At 45.1% G+C, this 3,132-nt stretch overlaps 1 protein-coding gene across 1 annotated transcript; it reads right to left on the bottom strand.

Moving 5' to 3' along the window:
* Positions 1-648: 648 nt before the first annotated feature.
* LOC123967135 (adenomatous polyposis coli protein-like) lies at positions 649-2,773 on the bottom strand (the record flags this gene model as incomplete). Its single annotated transcript, XM_046043156.1, is given in 4 exon segments — positions 649-757; positions 1,086-1,308; positions 1,485-1,572; positions 2,611-2,773. Coding segments are annotated over 4 exon segments (555 nt in total), but the record flags the coding sequence as incomplete, so codon positions are not given.
* Between the last annotated feature and the right edge of the window lie 359 nt (positions 2,774-3,132).

Here is a 3,132-nt window from a genome sequence, read left to right as displayed (position 1 = left end):
ACAGAAAACTACAACATTAACTCCAGCTGACTCGTCTGCAGAGAGAACTACAAACAGAAAACTACAACATTAACTCCAGCTGACTCGTCTGCAGAGAGAACTACAAACAGAAAACTACAACATTAACTCCAGCTGACTCGTCTGCAGAGAGAACTACAAACAGAAAACTACAACATTAACTCCAGCTGACTCGTCTGCAGAGAGAACTACAAACAGAAAACTACAACATTAACTCCAGCTGACTCGTCTGCAGAGAGAACTACAAACAGAAAACTACAACATTAACTCCAGCTGACTCGTCTGCAGAGAGAACTACAAACAGAAAACTACAACATTAACTCCAGCTGACTCGTCTGCAGAGAGAACTACAAACAGAAAACTACAACATTAACTCCAGCTGACTCGTCTGCAGAGAGAACTACAAACAGAAAACTACAACATTAACTCCAGCTGACTCGTCTGCAGAGAGAACTACAAACAGAAAACTACAACATTAACTCCAGCTGACTCGTCTGCAGAGTGAACTACAAACAGAAAACTACAACATTAACTCCAGCTGACTCGTCTGCAGAGTGAACTACAACCTGTATGATGGTTACACAGTCTGACTGTTAAATGAATCTGTAACTTTGGCTTAAAGTACTTTACGTTTTCAGTGAGCGGCAGACTGTCGATCCTCTTGGTGAGATTCTGCAGCTGAGCGTAGTACCAGTCCTTCTCCTTCTCCTCCTTCTCCAGCTCAGCCAATAGGAGAGATCTGTCAGGGGGCAGCAACCAATCACAGAGCAGGACAGGGAGATAGAGGGAACATTAATAATTTTACAAAAACCACAAATATGGTCACAAAAATGAATGAACGCTGAATCAGCAGTATACAAGCAGTAGTAGTATTTTCAGTATTGCTATTAGATGTTGCAGTATTAACAGTACAGTCCTAGTAGTATTTTCAGCAGTACTATTAGTGGTTACAGTATTATAGTAGTTGTACTCTTTATACAATCGTCTTTTCAGTTTTGTAATCAGTAGCAGCAGTGGTACAGTAGTGGTAGTACTCTCAGTAGTACTGTCAGTCCTCTCCACAGTACCTCTCCTTCTGCAGCTCCTCCAGGCACCGGTCGTGGCTGTCTCTGCCCGCAGATGGCAACCCTCTCCTGGGGAAGGCAGCGGTTGTCGGGGGGCCTTGAGCTCCGGAGCATCCAGCCGCTCCTCCAGGAGCTCCGCAAGCTGAAGAGGCCGAGCTGGAGGAGGACGAGGGGGGCAGGGGAGACCTCAACCTGGGCTTAAAACCTGCAGAGTCCAGGCTCATCTCTGGAGGAGGCACACAGATAGATTGAACCGTGGAGACGAGGTGCAGCGTGTCAAAGCTTTAACATTTTATATGTGCGACCGCTGGGCTTTCAGAGGTTTCACACATCCAGAGACCTGCCTGGATTGGAAGCGTTATATTCATGTGCTGATTGTCTGTATGCGTTTGTTTTCTTCACCTTTCAGTCTTTCGATGAGCTCCAGCTGACAGCCTGACGCCTCTCCAGACTCTTCTTCTATGGTGCCCTGCAGCTGCTTCAGCACTTCCTGTTGTCCATGAGAAAATAAAGGTGGTACAGAGTTAGTGTTTGCTGATGTGGGTAGCACAGTTTCATAGGCTTTAAATTTAAAACACATTTAATAACATTAATACATTATTGATATCTCTAATAATCATAAAACGGCTGAAGTTGAAATCACGAGTACCAAAAACATGGAAACTGATTTAAGACCAGTTCAGTTCAATGTACTTTATTAGCATGAATGTTTAAGTGTGTTGCCCAAGCAGTCTGCAGCGAAATAAAGTTTACATTTGAATACAACATGAAGAGAATTAATGCAAAGATGGCTGTTCACAGTTTAGCAGCTATAAGTTCCAAGAACAGAAATAACTCTCTGCCTCTCTGTCTGTGTCTCGCCTTTAGTCTATCGCTGCTTCGTCCTTCACTCACCACGATGAAGCGACAGCGTTCAAACAGCGACATGATGGGAACTAACAACACTCAGACTGTCCGTGTGTGTTTTCTGCTCATCGACAGAAAACAGGAAACAGGAAACAGGAAATGGGAAGTGAGTGTGTGTTTGGAGAGGAAGGACGGGACAATAAAGAACAAAAAAACTACAGGTGAAGAAACAACAAAAAACAGGGAGACATAAAAATAAAAAAGCAGAAAGATTCCACCAGATAAAGCAGTAAAATAAGCCCCTTTTCCAACGCACAGTACCAGCTCGACTCGACTTGTTTGGTTATCCAACAACAGCAGAGGAAAACACAGCTGGAAGGTTTTCATACTGCTTATCTGAGGGTACTCTCCCTGGGTACTATCTGCAATGGAAAACGGAGCACGCCAAACCGAGGCGAGCCAAGGCGAGCAGATACTGGTAATTGAAAAGCGGCAAAAGAAACGACATATACAATAGATACGACACCGATGATCACATTCTGATAAATAAATTTGCTGCTGTTCCCCTGGACTTTCAACACGCCGGATGATTTCCCCAGTCTGCCATTCAGTCTGTCTGAGTAACTTGTAGTGGCACTGTGTGCAGTATTTTTATACATTTCAGGACCAATGTTATACCCACCTTCATGTTCGAGGCCTCGGTCTCCAGTTTGGTCAGGTGGTTGGAGTTGTCTTGCAGCTCCTGTCGCAGATTGGAGTTCTCCATCTTCAAAACCTCCACCTGCCTCAGCAGCTGGTCGTACGACGCTGCCGCCATGTTGGAGGACCCACGTCTGACCTGCACAGAACCACCAAGAATCGTGACACTGTAGTACTGTGGTACTCCAGGTAGTGAGAAGCTAGCTAGTTAGCAGCTACAACTCAATTAAAATAGCTACAGTGGTCCGTCATGGGCTACTGCGGCGTAACCGGCCTTCATGAGCTACTGCGGCATTGTTCATGACGTCATGGGGCCGTAACGCCACCAGCTTAACGGACTAAAGGGATGTGAACAGTAAAGTTACTAAAACAACGTCCGCGCTGCAGTAACACCTTCACATCCTAAAACCTCCAGAGTGTGGCAGCGTTTCACTCTTCACTCAGCCAGAAAGGTCGTGAACTGCAGCAAAGCTCTCTAAACACTGTCTACTACAAAGTTGTTATT

The sequence above is a fragment of the Micropterus dolomieu genome, unplaced genomic scaffold (assembly GCF_021292245.1).
Source record: "Micropterus dolomieu isolate WLL.071019.BEF.003 ecotype Adirondacks unplaced genomic scaffold, ASM2129224v1 scaffold_67, whole genome shotgun sequence".
Lineage (NCBI taxonomy): Eukaryota > Metazoa > Chordata > Actinopteri > Centrarchiformes > Centrarchidae > Micropterus > Micropterus dolomieu.
The sequence above is the reverse complement of the archived record's forward strand: the minus strand, read 5'-3'. Positions and strand labels throughout refer to the sequence as shown.